Source organism: Mus caroli, unplaced genomic scaffold (genome assembly GCF_978045245.1).
Source record: "Mus caroli unplaced genomic scaffold, Mus_caroli_1 scaffold_15, whole genome shotgun sequence".
Taxonomy (NCBI): Eukaryota; Metazoa; Chordata; class Mammalia; order Rodentia; family Muridae; genus Mus; species Mus caroli.
The window spans coordinates 59,329,723-59,348,743 of NW_028227270.1; the positions used below are offsets into that span (position 1 = coordinate 59,329,723).

The 19,021-nt window shown below is 40.1% G+C and overlaps 2 protein-coding genes across 3 annotated transcripts; both read left to right on the forward strand.

Moving 5' to 3' along the window:
- The first annotated feature begins 3,990 nt into the window (after positions 1 to 3,990).
- Positions 3,991 to 5,074, forward strand: LOC110307618 (trophoblast-specific protein alpha). Its single transcript, XM_021179854.2, has 4 exons — positions 3,991 to 4,089; positions 4,408 to 4,530; positions 4,626 to 4,769; positions 5,066 to 5,074. The coding sequence occupies exons 1-4, from the start codon at positions 3,991 to 3,993 to the stop codon at positions 5,072 to 5,074; spliced, it is 375 nt and encodes a 124-aa protein (XP_021035513.1).
- A 4,053-nt stretch (positions 5,075 to 9,127) lies between these two features.
- On the forward strand, positions 9,128 to 10,884 carry LOC115029047 (protein CTLA-2-alpha). Of its 2 annotated transcripts, XM_021179851.3 has the most exons (5): positions 9,128 to 9,175; positions 9,594 to 9,711; positions 10,000 to 10,122; positions 10,217 to 10,339; positions 10,641 to 10,884. In XM_021179851.3, exons 1-5 carry the CDS (start codon positions 9,138 to 9,140, stop codon positions 10,647 to 10,649), a joined length of 411 nt encoding a protein of 136 aa, XP_021035510.2. In that variant the 5' UTR covers positions 9,128 to 9,137; the 3' UTR covers positions 10,650 to 10,884. The 2 variants fall into 2 exon arrangements, with proteins under 2 accessions (XP_021035510.2, XP_085687149.1); XM_085831023.1 differs by lacking the exon at positions 10,641 to 10,884 and having other exon boundaries at positions 10,217 to 10,345.
- Positions 10,885 to 19,021: the final 8,137 nt, after the last annotated feature.

Here is a 19,021-nt window from a genome sequence, read left to right on the forward strand (position 1 = left end):
AAAATGGTGTTAAATGTTCATAAAATATTATACAAAACAATAATTGGTGTTTCTATGTGCATCAGTTACTATTCTGTTGATGTGATAAAACACCACGACCAAGGCAGCTTATAGAAGGAAGGGTTTATTTTGGCATATGATTCCAATGGATTAGGGTTCATAAGAAGGGAAGTATCATGGGAGATAGTGGGAAACATGACATCTGGAGCAGTGACTGAGAGCTTATATCTTAGAACACAAACAAGAATCAGAGAGGGCACACTAGAAATGAGTACATGGCTTTCAAATGCTCAAAGCCCACATTCAGTGGTATATTTCCTCCATATACGTGTGTGTGTGTGTATGTGTGTGTGTGTGTGTGTGTGTGTGTGTGTGTGTATACATGCACATACATGAGTGTGTGTATGTATGTATTTGTAATTTGGGGGAGGGCATGTGTGTGGAGGTCAGAGGACAGCACACAGGACTCGGTGGTTTACTTCCACCATTGAGTCACTTAACTTCAGGCCACCAGGCTTTGTGGAAGATGCCTTTACCTTGCAAGAATTATCTTTCAGGCCCACTGTTTATATGTTTTGATGGGCTTCTAAGATGCTAGTGTACCTAAGTGCCTTACCTACAATACTTAAAATGGGAACTTTCATCCAATGCATGTGTCACAGAATGAGAGTGAGAGGTCAAACAACACTCTGGGTGGTGCGCAAACAAGTTTCAATCAAAACAGTCTGTAAATAATGATATATATGAAATATGTAAATTTTGATTTAGTTTTTAGTGAATAGTAAAAGTATTCATTGAAAACATTGTGGAAGTGGCAAGGTAGTTGTATTTCCTGAAAAGGATTTCGATAATGAATATGTGTGGTATATATATATATATATATATATATATATATATATATATATATATACATACATATATAGGTGTTTATGGTATTGAGAAAATCACAATGGTTTGGAACATTTCTGAACCTTTTTTATTAATAGAAAATAGATTCTTCTCTCAAATAATATATCCAACCACAATTATTCTCCTCATTTCTCCCAGTTTCTCTCTACCTTCCCTCTGCCCTTATTCTCCATTTCCCTTCAAAAAAGATCAGGCCACCAAGAGATGATAGCCAGATAAGAAAAAACACATCACAGTAAGACAAGCCCAAAACCTTTGTATTGAGACTGGACAAGTCACCCCAAAAGGAGGAGAAATGTCTCCAAAACAGGCAAAAGAGTCAGAGATACACTTGCTCCCACTGTTGAGAGTCTTTCAAGAACACCAAGGTAACAGCCATAACTTACACACAGAAGGTCCCATACCCTGCTTGCTGCATCATTCTCTGTAAGCCCATATTAGCTCTACATAGTTGATTTGATGGTCCATGTTTTTCTCTATTTAAATCTTGGATTGTAGTAGTTAGTGGTTATGTTTATGTACCTGTGTTTTCTTCTACATGAAACCCTCTTACATTCTCCTTGTTTTACATTTTAACATTGAAGTTTAAGAAGTGTCCTAACTTAAACCTCAAGATGAACATGAGATTTCCATAAGGAAAACCCAGAAAGAGCAACTGAAGAAATTTCCATATTTCTCATTTTCCCTCACCCATTTATCAGCAAAGCCTTTTAGTAAATGATTCATATATCACAACTCAATCACTAAATCACTATGAAAGAATAAAATAACTCTGAGCAAGTAGACTAAAAGGAAGCATCAGCAGGGGAAGCATCTTAGGAGGCCTTCATCTATGCTTTTCAACCCCTGTCCTACCCAAGGATTTGCCTTTGACTATTCTTTGTATCAAGACAGGCTTGCCCTAACTATTGTCTTTTTATTATTACTATCATCATCATTATCATCATCATCATATCATCATCATTATTATTATTATTTAATCCTCTTTTATAGTACAGTCTTCATTCCCCTACTGACCTGGCCCATGACCACTCCCAATTTCCTCCCTCTTCCCCTCATCTCCAAGAGGATATCCCTACCACCCCACCCTCACCAAACAAGACCTCCCAACTCTCTGGGGCCTCAAATCTCTTCACAGCTAGGTGCATCTTCTCTCAAGTAGGCCAGATCAGGCAGTCCTCTGCTGTGTATGTGCCAGGGGCCTCATATCAGCTGGTGTATGCTGTCTGTTTGGCAGCTCCATGTCTGAGAGATCTCAGGGGTCCAGCTCAGTTAAGACTGCTGGTCATCTCATGGGGACATTCTCCTCCTCAGCTATTTCCACCTTTTCTAAACAACTTTTATTTAACTTCGTTTTACGTTTATGTGTGCTTTACCTGTTTCACTTGAGAGGCTAGTGCTCAAAGAGGCAAAACAATAGGACAGTGTATTCCCTGAAATTTTAGTTAAAGATAGTTGGGAGTTCCAAGTTGGTCCTGGGAACTAAATTCAGGTCTTCTACAAGGTCAGTAAGTGCTCTTAACTGAAAAGCCATTTATCTAGCACCTCCCCTAAGTATTTTTGTGAGATCTACCTGGATGCAAACCAGATATCAGAGAAGTATCCTGGGGTATGTATTTCCAAGAGACATTAGACTTGAATGAGCTGACTCATACTGCTCCAGGGTGTTTGATGCTCCACGTTAAAACCATAGTTGGACTAAAAAGCCTCTCAAAGTTAACTAAAGCCACTTCTTCTTCAGCATCCCACAAAACACAGCATTGAGGGTACTAATAAGCCAAGGACCTCAATGTTCATTTCCAACCTTCCTCTAAAACTGACTCATGCAAATCTCTCCCATAGTCCAATGCAGCAATCCACACTTCATCCTTCAATTTCGTAAATGCCTGGAGTCCTAGAGCCTGGGGCCCAATGGTGTCATCAACACAACCAATCATAAAAACTTTAGGACTTATGGGTGGTGCTTAGTAGCCAGAAATTAGGGATTTAAAGACTGAAGGGTATGCAGCTCAGCTAGATTCTGGATCTCCAGGGACCTCTGAAGAGCTGAACCACTGGAGTGCCCAGCACAGCATTGGACATCGCAGGTAAGGTCCTGACTCTGCCAGAGCAGATTGGGAACTTGAGGAGTGCTCTGAAGAAACTCCCTGGAGAATGAGGCACAAGAGAAAATCTGACCATCAGGAGCCTTGGTGTTGAGAAGCAAGGAGGATAAGTGGAAGATCCAAAGAAAAAACAGGCCCCTCATGCATAAAACTTTGTGCTAGATCCCTTTGAGTATAAGTCTGAGCCTTGTTACAGGGAGTTCCAGTTGGTGCCCTGAACAATGGCAACCATACCCAGTACTACTCAGTTAGGATCACTTTTTTCCATAACAACACAATTTAAATCCATTCCTGCAAAAGGAATACCAGGCAGCATGCTCCTTACTTGGTGTCTTGGGGGGAATTAAACAGAAGACCTAGAAAATCTTGACCTGAAAATCCTGGGAGTGTCTACTTTATACCAGACTGCATGACCTTGAGAAGACCACTTTCTCTGTGGCAGTGAGTAGAGACTCAGGAGCTACAGTGACAGTGGTGTGTCAGATGGATCAGCAGATCTTGTCATTCCTGCCTTCTCCAGGAAGGACAGACTAGACTGTTACCATTCAAAAGGGGAGAGTCCAAGACATATGGTAGTTCATGCTGTATAATAGGGAGGAAGATGATGTTCAGTGTCCTCACCTTTTGAAGTCTCATTAGTCTTTATAAATCCTAGACGAGATCTGCCTTAAGTCCTCAGTTACAGCAATAGCTTTTGGAATCTTGATGTACATGAATATCTGTCTGAAAGCTGAAATTCACACTGCTTAGCTATTATCATCACTAGAACCATGAACAGCTACTAACAAATACCTGAATATGTTTTCTGCAAATAAACCACATCCTTAGACTTTTCCACATTGTTTAGATAAATACTTGGAATATTTCAAACAATCTTGATCCATCATAGATGCCTTAATTTCTCAGTTTAAAAGAAAATAGTAACTTTGAAATATTTAGACAGAGATTTATCCTTTTTCCTCTAGGTACTTGAGACATGACTCCTACAATCTTCCTAGTCATCCTATGCCTGGGAGTGGCCTCAGCTGCTATAGTCCCTGATGCGCAGTTGGATGTTGAATTTCAAGAGCAGAAGGTAACATATGAGGAAACTGACAGGCTGGTTGGTCACATGGGAACTGTCCAAAGAGATCCCAAGGAGAATAGTCCTTGCTATTAGGAGTATATAGGCATAAAAGAGGTCTTAGTGGTCAACCAAGGAGATTCTTAAAATTGTGTACTATGAATACAAGGAGGCCAACATTTCCAAAATGCAGAGTGCACAGAAAGGATAGTTATAGTGTACAGTGATCCCTCCCCAGGACTCCTCTTCACCTCTCACTGTAAATCTACTTGTTCTGCTTGAGTGTAGAGTTAGTATGAAGGAAATGCTGTCACTTGTGTTCATTTATAGGATAAAGAAGTTCTCATAAAAGCAGTGTGGGGTAAGTTTATGAAGACTAACAAACTGCACAATAGCGAAAATGACCAGGAGATGGAAGGCTCCAACATAGAAATGAGTGCCTCCGGTCAGCTAGTAAGTTTGACTTGTACAGTTTAACTATTTCTTCACTTCAGAACTTTACAGTTAGTCTGTTAGTTTTCAACTTTTTGTTTGCTTTTCCTATGAAGACTGATGAAGAACTCATGAAAATAATGACTACTGTTTTACACCCAATGTTTAAAGAGGAGCAAAACAAACCACAGCCAGTTGGTCACGTCCCTGAATTTGAGGATTACGCAGAGAGTGGCGATGGGTTTTTTGTACCAAATCAGGTATGACAGTGTCACATTCCCACATGGAAGCTAAGAAGGAACTGAAGCCCTCATTTATATCCGCTGTGGGACAACATGCAGTCCACTGTCTAAGTGTTCTAATCCATGCAATGTGGCTGGAGTTGATAAGTGGTTGTAAGTGACTACCTTCCCTTCTTGCTCATGGTACATGTACTGCTTGCTGAGCTTTAGACATGGCTAATGCCCTTGAAGGGCAGACATTCCAGGAGATACTATGATAAATCCACTGAGCTACATTTTTTTTCTAATTGATGCAACATGTGCTTTACTTCTAGCCACGGTAACATGGACAGCAGTATGAAGTTAGGCAACGAGTGAAACAGCCACTGTGCCATTGTCTAAGAAATGTCTGCCCCAACATATGAACGGCCTGATGGTGAAAAAGAAGATCTGAACTGGGGCAAGGGCAAGCAAAAACAGCAGGAACTTCCCCAATTCAGTATCCTCTGACAAGTGGGATCCTGCACTCAAGTCCCTTAAATACATACTATGATATGAACTCCAAAGCATGTTCACACTAATAAAACCTTACCATTACCTTAATCCATGCTCTCAACTCATTTATATAAATGATCTTCAGAATCATTTTTAAATTTAAAATTTAAAAAGACGATGCAAGTCTATATCTTTAAAATAAAACTATTCAAAAGGCAGTGTTCTGGTTTCTTTCAGGTTTTGTGGAGGCAAATTGGTAGGTGGATAAGACATAGTTTGGAGCTGTGACGAAAGGATGGGCCATCTAGAGACTGCCATATCCAGGGATCCACCCCATAATCATCTTCCAAACGCTGACACCATTGCATACACTAGCAAGAGTTTGCTGATAAGACCCAGATATAGCTGTCTCAAGTGAGACTATGACGGGGCCTAGCAAACACAGAAGTGGATGCTCACAGTCAGCTATTGGATGGATCACAAGGCCCCCAATGGAGGAGCTAGAGAAAGTACCCAAGGAGCTAAAGGGATCCGCAACCCTATAGGTGGAACAACATTATGAACTAACCAGTACCCCGGAGCTCTTGACTCTAGCTGCATATGTATCAAAAGATGGCCTAGTCGGCCATCACTGGAAAGAAAGGCCCATTGGACACGCAAACTTTATATGCCCCAGTACAGGGGAACGCCAGGGCCAAAAAATTGGGAATGGGTGGGTAGGGAAGTGAGGGGGAAGGTATGGGGGACTTTTGGGATAGCATTGGAAATGTAATTGAGGAAAATACATAATAAAAATATTAAAAATTTTTAAAAAAGACATAAGTTCTGTGTGAAGGCATCATTGACTGTGCTGGTGTTCAGAGAAGAGTGTGAGTGGTCGTTTCCATATAGAATCAGTATTCCATCCTTGATTGTGTTTTGTTTCCAGGGTTTTAGGTACACTCTCTCAATAATTGTGTGAAAGTCTAATTAAAAATTTCAGGAATTCAATTATTTTAATTCCCATTAATATGATAGATTAAAATTGTTTGCATTCTCTGTAAAGTGATGGCTCCTTAATCTGTTAGACATCTCTGCACCTGTGCAGGGGAACTCTTTCTACTTCATTTTATGAGATTCTTTTTTTTCCTACTTTTTTTTTTTTGGTTTTTCGAATTCTATGAGATTCTAATTACATCATTTACCCCTCTCCTTTCCTCCCCACAAACTCTCCCATATACCTCTTCTTTCTCTCTCCCAAATTAACTGCCTCCTTTTTAAATTAAATGTTGTTTAATGTATTCCAAAGTATGTAAAAGCAAGGTGCTAAAGTCAGTATAATGGTAATTGTGTGTATGTTTTCAGATCTGAGTTTTTGTTATCAAATAACCAATTTTTGAGTTCTTTTTCTGGGGAAAAATATTTTTCTTATAGCATTCCTGAGTGGCCTAATTTTACTATATACTTTAATAAGTTTACAATCATTAATTTGAGAATAATGAATAGTATTTATAATTAAATTATTATCAAATATTACAAAACATAGCAGAATTCTTGCTGTTTATTAAGATGGTGTCTTAAATCTCTCAAGGTTCAAGATTCCCTTAGTCTGTGTTTTGAGTCAGATTAGACATACTGAAAAGGTTTTCAAGATCTGTGAAGAATTGTGTTAGAATTTTGATGGGGATTGCACTGAGTCAGTAGAGTGCTTTTGATGGGATAACCATGCTCACTATACAAATCCAAGCAATCCATTAGCACAGCACATCTTTTCATCTTCCAATGTTTTCTTGAATTTCGTCAACAATTGATAATTTTGATGATTTCCTGCCACCTACTCCTTTTGGGATTATATCTTCTTTTTATTCTAGAACTTTCAGGAGTAATATTTAATTATTAGAATAAGATTGTTGCGGGAAATATCTAGAGCTAGCCCCTGTGCCAGGTGATATCACTCACTTGGTCTCTCGGCCCACCAACTAGACAGCCCTGCTAGGCCACATAGCTCCCAAAAGGCAATCTCACAGACAGGGGCCCCCAAGTTCCTCTAGCTTTCACGTGATACCCCATATACCTCTGGTTAGCCATCTCAACACCTAATTAACCTCTGGAATCAAGACTCTTAATGCTTAATTAGCCTATCAGATTTATGTACCAATAATGACACAATTTACAAGATGCCAATACAGTAACTTCAGAGCCAAATGATAATCATAAAGCTTTAACATAATTATTCTAACCTTTTGATAACACCACATCAGCCTCCATTCTGGTTCTCCCTCTCCTCCTCAGACTCCCCCGCCTCTCTCTCTCTCTCTCTCTCTCTCTCTCTCTCTCTCTCTCTCTCTCTCTCTCTCTCTCCTCAACTCCTCCATCTGCCTCCCTTTTCCTGTCCAATCACAAGCCTCCCATGACCTAATATGATTGGATGGGGAAAACTGCAAAATAAGATCACTCAAAATTTTATGTAAGCACTTAGGGCTATGAGCTTAGATCTCTTAAACCCACCTTCATTTGTTTCCCATAACTTTGATTATGTCATGTAATTAATTTAAGTCTAACAATGTTTTGATCTCTTTTTTGATGTCTATCTTGACCCATTTTCATTCACTATGATTTTTTTTTCATTTCCAGGTGTTTATAAGCTTTCCATTGCTTTTGATATCCTGTGCTACTCCATGGTGCTCAGAAAGGATGGAGGTGTTATTTCAATTTTTTGTACATCAGTTGAGAATTGATTTATGTCCAAGGATATGGTCAGTTTTGAAGAATGTTCCATGAGTATCTTAAAGAATGTAGCAGAAAACGTGAACCAAAGGCTACTATACCTTGACCACAAATGTGAAGAGATTTCTATCATTTTAATTGTAATGTATAACTAAGCTGAGTTGCTGCTATCTGTGTACAATAATTCTCAACTTAGATTCCCAGTTTGACATGGAGAAGTCTATGCATGTTTTAGGAAATTATTCATCTATCCGTTCAATTCTTCCTGTAATACACATTCAATAATCTTCAAATCTCAATTATCAGGCAGACAAGAGTTTGGTACAACTCTGGAGAACATCAGAGGAAAATGGCCATGCATCGACTGACTTACCTTTCATATGTTATATCAAAATGGAAACAAACTTCTCGTCACATGTAGAAATTTGTATCCTCTGTATTTTCTCAGCCAAAGACACTGCAGTCTTTTCTGACTTTTGTTACATCTGCTTTGTAATCATAGGCTCAACAGTGCTTGTCAGAGTAACTGAGAAGTTCACACAGGAATATCCCCATGTCCAGTGAAACCCCTGCATGTCCAGTCAAACACTTCAGTTGCCCCATCAAACCCTGCAGGCCACATATGCATCAGGCATATTTTGTTTGGTTTGGGTAATTCTAGCACTTTTCCTAAACACTGTGAATCCCTGAGCTGAGACACTGATGTTCAGGGGAAGTGATAAGTGTTTCAGATGTCTCTGTTTATGAGTGGTTGTTTCATCCTCTCTGAAGGTGCTTCTGTCAGTCTTAGGCTCTGTTTTAAGCAAGACAGACATGGACAGGTACACACTGCTTGATGCTCTATCTACAGATGCAGAATCTGTAGCTCTCCCCACTGACTTCATCCTGCCATAATTGTGTTCTCTAATAATAGTTATCTATAAAAAAACAGACATCCTGGGAGTCTTGGCATTCTCAGAAAAGTTGCATCCTTGCTGTATGAGTCACCTTGTTCCTTGGGTCTGGTCAGTCTCTAGATGTTTTCCTGTCTGTAATAACTCCTTAGTGAAGCTGGCTTATGACATCTCCTCTGTGGGCCAGACCAGGGCTTCAGGAAAGAGTTACCCAGTGATCCAGGCAGGAAAAGGTGGAGCCACAGGCTGCTCTCCTTATATACCACCAGCCTCCTTTGTCAGTTGCTCTTCAGAGACCGTGGACAACAAAGTTATGGCTTCTATCTGTGAACAGAAGCTGCAGCACTTCAGGTGAGAGCAGAGAAAAGCAAGGTACACAGGCCCCCTACCTACTAACTCATTTTCAACAAACTTCCTCACAGCTCTACTCTGGTTACCTGAGACATCTCCTATTTTGTAGGTTTTATGCACTGTTTATTTTTGCTTTGTTTTCTTGTTTGTCTGTCTCTTACTTTTTTTGTGATAATAATAGGATTACATCTTTTCTCTCCTCTTTTTTCTGCCTCACATTCTCAGACATGCGCTTTCTGATACTTTTTAAATTCTGTCCTCTTTTTTCACTCATTGTTATTACATACATATATGCACATAGATATATATTGCTAAATAGAGCTTAGACAGTGTGTATAACATTACTTGTGTTTATCTTTTGGGGCTGACAATAGTATTGGACAACAACTCATTGTCTATGTTTTGGGAACCCAAATAGTGCTGTATTCCTGCTCATCCTCTGCTTGGGAATGATGTCAGCTGCTCCATCCTCTGATCCAAGTTTGGATAATGAGTGGGAAGAATGGAAGACGAAATTTGCAAAAACCTACAGTCTGGTTGGTAAAATGGGCACAGTCTAGAGGGATCTCAGAAAGAAGGACTCTTGCTCTTAGGAGTCTGTGGGCATAAATATGGCTGTGAAGACAAGCCATCACTAAGGACTTGCCTAAAGACATGCATTATGAACCCAAGGTGGGCAGCTTTGATGACCCTTTGGGTGAGGAGAATGGCTGACAACAGTGTCATAAGACCACATGCTATGGCTCCTCTGTCTCTACATACCATTACCGAAAATTGCATGTGGTGTTAAGATGAGAAATGCTATCTGTTGTACTCATTTTCAGGATGAAGAAAGACACAGAAGACTAGTGTGGGAGGAGAATAAGAAGAAAATTGAGGCGCACAATGCAGACTATGAGAAGGGCAAGACCAGCTTCTCCATGAGCCTGAATCAATTTAGTGACTTGGTGAGTGAGACACTGATCGTTAATTCTGTTTTTTCACTCCATTTCCTTACCGTTAGTCTCTTGGTTTTAATGTATTATTTGCTTATTTATAAAGACTTCAGAAGAATTCAGGACAAATTGCAATAGAAACTCAATGTATAGAGGAGAAATGGCTCCTGATTTGCCTAAATATGAAGATTTGGGAAAGAACGGCTATCTGACACCTGGAAGGGATCAGGTATGACAGAGTCACACTCCCACCCTCAGCTGCCCACAGAAAGCTGAGAAGGAACTGAAGTCCTCACTTGCTTTAGTAGTGAAACAACATGCAGTTCACTGTTTGACTAAGTGTTCAGCTCTTTGAAATGTGGGGAGAGTCTTTACTATGTTGTGGCTGACAACCTTTTCTTCCTGATTGATGTACTGTATTTTGGCATTGAACATGGTGAACATGAAAGCAATATATGTCAGGGTAGTATTGTGACAAAGCCACTGTACTGCAGCCATTCTAATTAATGTGATGTGTGCTTTTGTTCCAGCCAGAGTAACAGTTGTGGCTTGACTGGTAGCAATAGCATAGGCTAGGAGTGAAGCAAGCACTCTGCCATTGCCTTGGAAGTCTTCTGTCTCCTGGTATGAATGGAATGATGCTGGAGAGGTTCAACAGCAGGAGGCAACCCATCACAGCTTCCAGCACCTGCTGTGTGTAGTGCAACATTGAATTCATGTAAGATCAACACTGTGGTGTGAACTCTGAGGCACATTCATGCAATAAAACTATCAGTTTTGGCAGTCTCTAGATGGTCCATCCTTTCGTCTCAGCTCCAAATTTTGTCTCTGTAACTCCTTCCATGGGTGTTTTGTTCCCAATTCTAAGAAGGGGCAAAGTGTTCACAGTTTGGTCTTTGTTCTTCTTGAGTTTCATATGTTTTGCAAATTGTATCTTGTATCTTGAGTATTCTAAGTTTCTGGGCTAATATCCACTTATCAGTGAGTACATATCATGTGAGTTCTTTGGCCTGGCAAAACAGAAGTGGATGCTCACAGTCAGGTATTGGATGGATCACAGGGCCCCCACTGGAGGAGCTAGAGAAAGTACCCAAGGAGCTAAAAGGGGTCTGCAACCCTATAGGTGGAACAACATTATAAACTAACCAGTACCCCCAGAGCTCGTGTCTCTAGCTGCATATCTATCAGAAGATTGCCTAGTCGGCCATCACTGGGAAGAGAGGTCCCTTGGTCTTACAAACTTTATATGCCTCAGGACAGGGGGACGCCAGGGCCAAGAAGTGGGACTGGGTGGGTAGGGGAGTCGGGGGGGAGGGTCTGGGGGACTTTTGGGATACCATTTGAAATGTAAATGAAGAAAATACCTAATTTAAAAATAAATAAATAAATAAATAAACTACCAGTTTTTTGCCCAAGCCCTAAATTGTTTAAATGATTCTCATAATGATCTTTAATTTTCACTTTAGTAAAATGAATATATACTATGATGCCTTAAAATTAAAGCTAGGTATTAAATTAGTATTCTGCTTCTTTCCCATTTTGCTTCAGTAAGTTTTTATGTGTATAAACACGGGTATAAGGCATGGTGTTCTAACAGAAAGAATGCATGGTTCTCTCATTATGGGAGTCAGGTTTCCTTTTTGAGTTGATGCCATTAACCACCCCAGTTGGGTATGGGGCTCCCTTAAATAAGGGTCCTCAAAGCTAGGTGGGTCAGGATTCGGCAGTGAAAAACAGAAACAAACACACAGGCAGTTTGAATCTGAGTGTATTTTGCAGCTCTCAAGCAGGGGGTTTTATACATAAAAAAACCCAAATATTAAAACTCTTAGAAGATATGTTCATAGAAGCAATCACAAATACCATCGTTATTTGGAACATTAAAGCACAAAAATCAAGCAAGCATTACAACTCTGAAAAGATGTATTCAGTGAATCATAAACAGAACAGGTAACATCATTATTAATAGAAATCATCTTAATGTTAACACTCTGAAAGAACATATTCAGTGGAGTGGTCATCAAAGGCTAGTGGCATATTTCCAAGAGTAGGTTAATAAATCTTTATGAACAATTATTTTTAACATCTAATGCCTGTTTTTTTTATAAATCTTCAATGCATAAATTTAAACTATTTTTATTCTTTTTATTTAAGGCTTTGTTATCCATATACCAAAGCCTACTTCCAATGACACGCATGTAGCCATATGAAATTTTATTGTTTGGAAAGTTTTTATCTATCATAATACTATGATATAATTTTGTAAATGATTTATGAAGTAAAGCATTGGTTTCCCCGGAGATATGGTCATGTTAGTGACCCCCATCTCAAGGGATGGTGCCTTACCCATTATTCTCACCTAAGATTGTAGCCTAGGCTACCAGGAACATGTCATAAATAAGAAAAAGAGTAAGAGAAAACAAAACAGATAAATTGCCATGACAACTACAGATCAATATTTTGTGCCAGGCAAGAGTTCCACAACCAGTTCCAGAAGGCCTCCTTCATTTGAAGTATTCACCTCAGTCTGTAAATCTCGTCACACAGGTTCTACTGGAGTTGGTGTGGATTGTTGAACTTGTTCCAGGATGTTAGAGCCTACTTTTATCAATGATTTGAAAGTCTATATTGAATTTTCTCAGATTCCCAATTGCTAACTCCCATGGATTCACAAAGTATACTGGCAACAGGAAAGAAGATTAGTGCAGAGGTGTCTCTTACTGCCCCTCTGCTCTGTTCCTCCGCCATGAAAATTGTTTCATATGGACATACCACAGTTCTGTACCATGTACTGTGACCACATAGGATCCATTTACAGGATGATGTTTGTGGTAACTGAAGTGTAGTCTATGTTCCAGTGACCCTTTCACAACCCAACAGAGCCCAGTCATGCAAAATAGTACACAGCCATCTCTTGCTGCATATTGCTTTAGTACAAACCTCAAAAGTCATCATATTTCCAGAAGTGTTCAAACCTCCTGAGCTCATTCTTTTGCTTAGACGATTAACTGTGACTACCTGTAAAATTAAACAATAGTGAGTCACATCAGTATATTTGCTACAGTTCCTCTCTGGGATAGAATGTTATCAAGGATTGCCCTCTTTTACACAGAATACACGTTTCTGGCAAAGAATACAGAACTGAATTCTTTGCATACCTGTTCTTGCTAACTCCCCAAAGCTGTTTACAGGTCAGTCAACACTGCTTTCCTCGTGGTGCCAGTTGCATGCCAGAAAAGTATTGAACAAATACATCTCCAAAACCAGAAATTTCCTCAATCTTGGCACAATATCTTGCACTTTAGGCTGGACTGTACCTATTACCCAGCCCTCTGTCCTACCCCAGGGTTTTTAATAAACTATTCTTACTTTTATGGCCTAAAGTGTGAGCAAATCCACCACCCACAAATCCTTTTCTTGGTCTCCTAAATTGATGACACCTGTCTTCTATTTCAGTGTCTCCCTTCTCTGTCTTGACCCACCTGTGCCACCTTCACACACACACACACACACACACACACACACACACACACACTTAAATCCAAGTCCAACATATCATAATACTCATGCTTTTAGTCTTTAATACTCTGGTTTTATTTTCTCAACACAATAAACTTCTATGACTTTCCTAAAAAATGTCATGATGTAATTTTTTTAAAGTCTGGATGATAATCTATTGAGTAAATGCATTGCATTTTCTTTATTCATTCACCATCTGGGGACTAAATTGCTCCTGTGTCTTAGATTTTGTGAACAGTGCAGCACTACAAACAGGCATAAGAATGTATCAGATATGTTGACACAACATCTTATGGCTTCCTAAACTATATTTCAGTTGTCGTTTTGTTTCTTGAGAAACCTGCACACTGAATTCCCAGTGGCTGCAGGCTACAGTCCCAATAGCAGTGAACACTGACTCTTTCCTCAGACTTGTCACATGTCCTGCCCTTTGATTGCCTTGCAATAACCACAGTGACTCTGGTAGGAGGCTCAAAGGAGTTTGAATTTGCTAAGGACACTGAACATTTTTAACTATTTACAAACCTTCTCAGATAACTCATCAGTTCATTGGCCATATTTAAAGATTATATTTTTCAGGTCAGAGTGAGGACCACGGGGGCAGACAGCTTCTGGGACAGGCGGGAGCCACAGAGCTGCTGAGGCAGCACCCTTTAGGGGCCGCAGACATCCGGCACCCTCCCAGTCGGAGGACAGTGACCTGCCCTGCAGGGAGCACCATCTTGGCTCCGGGACTCCGCCGAACTTAGTCTGTACAGGTCAGAGTGAGGACCACAGAGGCAGACAGCTTCTGGGACAGGCGGGAGCCACAGAGCCGCTGAGGCAGCACCCTTTTGGGGCCGCAGACATCCGACACCCTCCCAGCGGGAGAACAGTGACCTGCCCTGCAGGGAGCGCCATCTTGGCTCTGGGACTCCGCCGAACTTAGTCTGTACAGGTTAGAGTGAGGACCACAGAGGCAGACAGCTTCTGGGACAGGCGGGAGCCACAGAGCTGCTGAGGCAGCACCCTTTTGGGGCCACAGACATCCAGCACCCTCCTAGCTGGAAGACAGTGGTCTGCCCTGCACAGGAGCCCTCTGCCTCAGGAGCAGGGAGCACATCTTGGATCCAGGACTCCACTGAACTTAGGAACTTAGTCTGCACAGCTGAGAGTGTGTACCACAGAAGCCTACAGCTTCTGTGACCTGCCAAAGCAACACAGCATCTGGGAAAGGTCCTGTTTTCCACCTTCTTCTTCGGCCAGGAGGAGGTCCAAACCCCAGATATCTGTACACCTTCCCTTTAAGAGGAAAGCTTGTCAGCAGGGAGTGCTCTAACCACTGAAACTCAGGGGAGAGAGCCTGTCTCCCAGGTCTGCTGACAGAGGATACTCAGAATCCCCAGAAGAACAACCTCTGAACAGAGACAACTATAACAACTCCAGAGATTACCAGATGGCGAGAGGTAAAGGTAAGAATCTTACTAACAGAAACCAAGACCACTCACCATCATCAGGACCCAGCACTCCCACTTCGCCCAGTCCAGGGCACCCCAACACACCTGAAAAACTAGACCTGGATTTAAAAGCATATCTCATGATGATGGTAGAGGACATCAAGAAGGACTTTAAAGAACTACAGGAGAACATGGCTAAAGAGTTACAAGTCCTTAAAGAAAAACAGGAAAACACAACCAAACTGGTAGAAGTCCTTAAAGAGAAACAGGAAAACACATCCAATCAGATGATGGAAATGAACAAAACCATACTAGACCTAAAAAGGGAAGTAGACACAATAAAGAAAAGCCAAAATGAGGCAACACTGGAGATAGAAACCCTAGGAAAGAAATCTGGAACCATAGATGCAAGCATCAGCAACAGAATACAAGAGATGGAAGAGAGAATCTCAGGTGCAGAAGATTGCATAGAGAACATCGGCACAACAATCAAGGAAAATGGAAAATGCAAAAAGATCCTAACTCAAAACATCCAGGAAATACAGGACACAATGAGAAGACCAAACCTACGGATAATAGGAGTGGATGAGAATGAAGATTTTCAACTCAAAGGACCAGCAAACATCTTCAACAAAATTATAGAAGAAAACTTCCCAAATCTAAAGAAAGAGATGCCCATGAACATACAAGAAGCCTACAGAACTCCAAATAGGCTGGACCAGAAAAGAAATACCTCCCGACACATAATAATCAGAACAACAAATGCACTAAATAAAGATAGAATACTAAAAGCAGTAAGAGAAAAAGGCCAAGTAACATATAAAGGCAAGCCTATCAGAATTACACCAGATTTTTCACCAGAGACTATGAAAGCCAGAAGATCCTGGACAGATGTTATACAGACACTAAAAGAACACAAATTCCAGCCCAGGCTACTATACCCAGCCAAACTCTCAATTAACATAGATGGAGAAACCAAAGTATTCCACGAGAAAACCAAATTCACACATTATCTCTCCACGAATCCAGCCCTTCAAAGGATAATAACAGAAAAAAACCAATACCAGGACAGGAACCACGCCCTAGAAACAACAAGAAGGTAATCCCTCAACAAACCTAAAAGAAGACAGCCACAAGAACAGAATGCCAACTTTAACAACAAAAATAACAGGAAACAACAATTACTTTTCCTTAATATCTCTTAATATCAATGGACTCAACTCCCCGATAAAAAGACATAGACTAACAAACTGGCTACACAAACAAGACCCAACATTTTGCTGCTTACAAGAAACTCATCTCAGAGAAAAAGATAGACACTACCTCAGAATGAAAGGCTGGAAAACAATTTTCCAAGCAAATGGTCTGAAGAAACAAGCTGGAGTAGCCATTCTAATATCAGATAAGATTGACTTCCAACCCAAAGTCATCAAAAAAGACAGGGAGGGGCACTTCATACTCATCAAAGGTAAAATCCTCCAAGAGGAACTATCAATCCTGAATATCTATGCTCCAAATACAAAGGCAGCCTCATTCATTAAAGAAACTTTAGTAAATCTCAAAGCACACATTGCACCTCATACAATAATAGTGGGAGACTTCAACACACCATTTTCACCAATGGACAGATCATGGAAACAGAAACTAAACAGGGACACAGTGAAACTAACAGAAGTTATGGATCAAATGGATCTGGCAGATATCTACAGAACATTTTACCCTAAAACAAAAGGATACACCTTCTTCTCAGCACCTCATGGTACCTTCTCTAAAATTGACCACGTAATTGGGCACAAAACAGGACTCAACAGATACAAAAACATTGAAATTGTCCCATGCATCCTATCAGATCACCATGGACTAAAGCTGATCTTCAATAACAAAATAAATAATAGAAAGCCAACCTTCACGTGGAAACTGAACAACACTCTTCTCAATGATACCTTGGTCAAGGAAGGAATAAAGAAAGAAATTAAGGACTTTTTAGAGTTCAATGAAAATGAAGCCACAACATACCCAAACTTATGGGACACAATGAAAGCATTTCTAAGAGGAAAACTCATAGCTCTGAGTGCCTCCAAAAAAAAAAAAATAGAGAGAGCACACATTAGCAGCTTGACAACACACCTAAAAGCACTAGAACAAAAGGAAGCAAATTCACCCAAGAGGAGTAGACGGCAGGAAATAATCAAACTCAGGGGTGAAATCAACCAAGTGGAAACAAGAAAAACTATTCAAAGAATCAACCAATCAAGGAGCTGGTTCTTTGAGAAAATCAACAAGATAGATAAACCCTTAGCCAGACTCACTAGAGGGCACAGGGAAAGCATCCTAATTAACAAAATCAGAAATGAAAAAGGAGACATAACAACAGATCCTGAAGACATCCAAAACACCATCAGATCCTTCTACCAAAGGCTATACTCAACAAAACTGGAGAACCTGGATGAAATGGAGAAGTTCCTAGACAGATACCAGGTACCAAAGTTGAATCAAGATCAGGTTAATGATCTAAACAGCCCTATATCCCCCAAAAAAATAGAAGCAGTCGTTAATAGTCTCCCAACCAAAAAAAGCCCAGGACCAGATGGGTTTAGTGCAGAGTTCTATCAGACCTTCAAAGAAGATCTAATCCCAGTTCTTCACAAACTATTCCACAAAATAGAAACAGAAGGTACTCTACCCAACTCATTCTATGAAGCCACAATTACTCTGATACCTAAACCACAAAAAGACCCAACAAAGATAGAAAACTTCAGACCAATATCCCTTATGAATATTGATGCAAAAATCCTCAATAAAATTCTTGCTAACCGAATCCAAGAACACATCAAAACAATCATCCATCCTGACCAAGTAGGTTTCATCCCAGGGATGCAGGGATGGTTCAATATATGGAAATCCATCAACGTAATCCAGTATATAAACAAACTCAAAGACAAAAACCACATGGTCATCTCGTTAGATGCGGAAAAAGCATTTGACAAGATCCAACACCCATTCATGATAAAAGTCTTGGAAAGATCAGGAATTCAAGGCCCATACCTAAACATGATAAAAGCAATCTACAGCAAACCAGTAGCCAACATCAAAGTAAATGGTGAGAAGCTTGAAGCAATCCCTCTAAAATCAGGGACTAGACAAGGCTGTCCACTTTCTCCATACCTATTCAACATTGTACTTGAAGTCCTAGCCAGAGCAATTCAACAACAAAAGGAGATCAAAGGGATACAAATTGGAAAAGATGAAGTCAAAATATCACTCTTTGCAGATGATATGATAGTATATATAAGTGACCCTAAAAATTACACCAGAGAACTCCTAAGCCTGATAAACAGCTTCGGTGAAGTAGCTGGATATAAAATTAACTCAAACAAATCAATGGCCTTTCTCTACACAAAGAATAAACAGGCTGAGAAAGAAATTAGGGAAACAACACCCTTCTCAATAGTCACAAATAATATAAAATATCTTGGCGTGACTCTAACTAAGGAAGTGAAAGATCTGTATGATAAAAACTTCAAGTCTCTGAAGAAAGAAATTATAGAAGATCTCAGAAGATGGAAAGATCTCCCATGCTCATGGATTGGCAGGATCAACATTGTAATAATGGCTATCTTGCCAAAAGCAATCTACAGATTCAATGCAATCCCCATCAAAATTCCAAATCAATTCTTCAACGAATTAGAAAGTGCAATCTGCAAATTCATCTGGAATAACAAAAAACCTAGGATAGCAAAAACTCTTCTCAAGGATAAAAGAACCTCTGGTGGAATCACCATGCCGGACCTAAAGCTCTACTACAGAGCAATTGTGATAAAAACTGCATGGTACTGGTATAGTGACAGACAAATAGACCAATGGAATAGAATTGAAGACCCAGAAATGAACCCACACACCTATGGTCACTTGATCTTCGACAAGGGAGCTAAAAACATCCAGTGGAAGAAAGACAG